Source organism: Cynoglossus semilaevis, chromosome 16, assembly GCF_000523025.1.
Source record: "Cynoglossus semilaevis isolate Cse_v1.0 chromosome 16, Cse_v1.0, whole genome shotgun sequence".
Classification (NCBI taxonomy): domain Eukaryota; kingdom Metazoa; phylum Chordata; class Actinopteri; order Pleuronectiformes; family Cynoglossidae; genus Cynoglossus; species Cynoglossus semilaevis.
In genome coordinates, this window is record NC_024322.1 from 15,586,191 (window position 1) to 15,587,539 (window position 1,349).

At 42.9% G+C, this 1,349-nt stretch overlaps 1 protein-coding gene across 1 annotated transcript in view; it reads right to left on the reverse strand.

Moving 5' to 3' along the window:
• The window catches only part of dpp10 (dipeptidyl peptidase like 10), a 54,854-nt gene that overhangs the window by 6,812 nt on the left and 46,693 nt on the right, over positions 1 to 1,349 (reverse strand). The window contains exons 12-13 of the mRNA XM_008328940.3: positions 615 to 738; positions 22 to 60 (exon numbers count right to left, since the gene is read on the reverse strand). Coding sequence (XP_008327162.2) covers positions 22 to 60; positions 615 to 738 — 163 coding nt within the window. The remainder of the gene's footprint in view (positions 1 to 21; positions 61 to 614; positions 739 to 1,349) is intronic.

Below are 1,349 nucleotides of genomic sequence, written 5' to 3' on the forward strand. Positions count from 1 at the left end.
GATCAGAAGTTCAACGTTCACCTGCTTGGACAGCCAGAGCTCAGAGCTTTCTTCATGTCTCTGAAAGAGAAGACAGACAGTTCACCACTGGACAGTTGGACAGTTTCACTGACCTCAAAAAGACAAGTCACGGTGTGTGTGTGTTTCCCGACAGACGACATAATAAATCCTTCACTTTTCTGTTGATTCATTAAAAAAAAAAAGAAAAAGCCACGAGCAGAGAACAGTGTTCTGGCAGGGCCCGTGGACTGGGTCTGGTCCAGAGCTGTGGTTACAGCAGGAAAAGTGAAAACTGCCAACAGTCTTACAGTGTGTTACATTGTTACAGTGTAAAAGGCGTCCTTTAACCATGTCTGTGTGATTTACATTAGCAGAAAGAAACCGTTTGGAGAAGAGAAGGAGAACAACTACAGAGAACAATAAAACTCTGACCAGAAGTCCTTAAAAAACTGCTGAAGGTTGAATTTAAAAAAAGATGCTCCGTTAATGACAACCTGCTGATGGAGACATTTTCACTGTTTAAATAAAGTGTTTGTGCAGAAGGGAAAACTGAACCCACCTCTCTCTCTCTCTCTCTCTCACACTCACACACACACACACACACAGTAACTCACCGTGTGGCTGGCTCCTGTGGTTGTGTCACACACAGTCAGGAAGGAAATGTTCTGGGCTCGGTTCAACCACCTCACAGCTGTCTTGGTTTTGCTGATCCACTTCACCATGGTGACGTAATGTTCTCTGTCGCCAAGAAATGGAAAATATGTAAAAACAACCGTTTGTCTGTGTTTCTTAAAAACTGGGGAGAAATTAATCTTGTTAATCCAAAAATCTGTCGTAGATGAAGATTAGGGGTCGGTGACCTCTGATCGTCACACACAGGGGTCACACGTAGGGATGTCCGATAATATTGGCCGACAACACAACACCTGTGGTACGCCAAATGAATAGTTCCCCAAAATTGTTTTGGAGAAAAATGGCTGTATATGAAAGTGAAAGCCACTAGATGGCAGCATTGCAGGTGCCAGCAACTAACTTAATTAATTAATTAATTAATTAATTAATATTACCAGGTGCTCAATATTATCAATATCAGCACATCGGCAAAGAATTTTTATCGGACATTCCTAGTCACACTTGTGAACGGCAGCTACTTGTGTTTCTTTATTCTTTGACTCTGTCTTCTGCCTGAAGACGTCTCTGTCTCCGTCTCCGTCTTTTCCAGACGTGTCAGGTTTGACTGACTTTTTCACATAAACAATGTTATTTCTCTGAACCTGCAGCAAAGCTCTGGGGAGGACAGCTCAATCCTCCATGAGTCAGTCAGTCAGAACAGGCAGTACTGGTGGGTG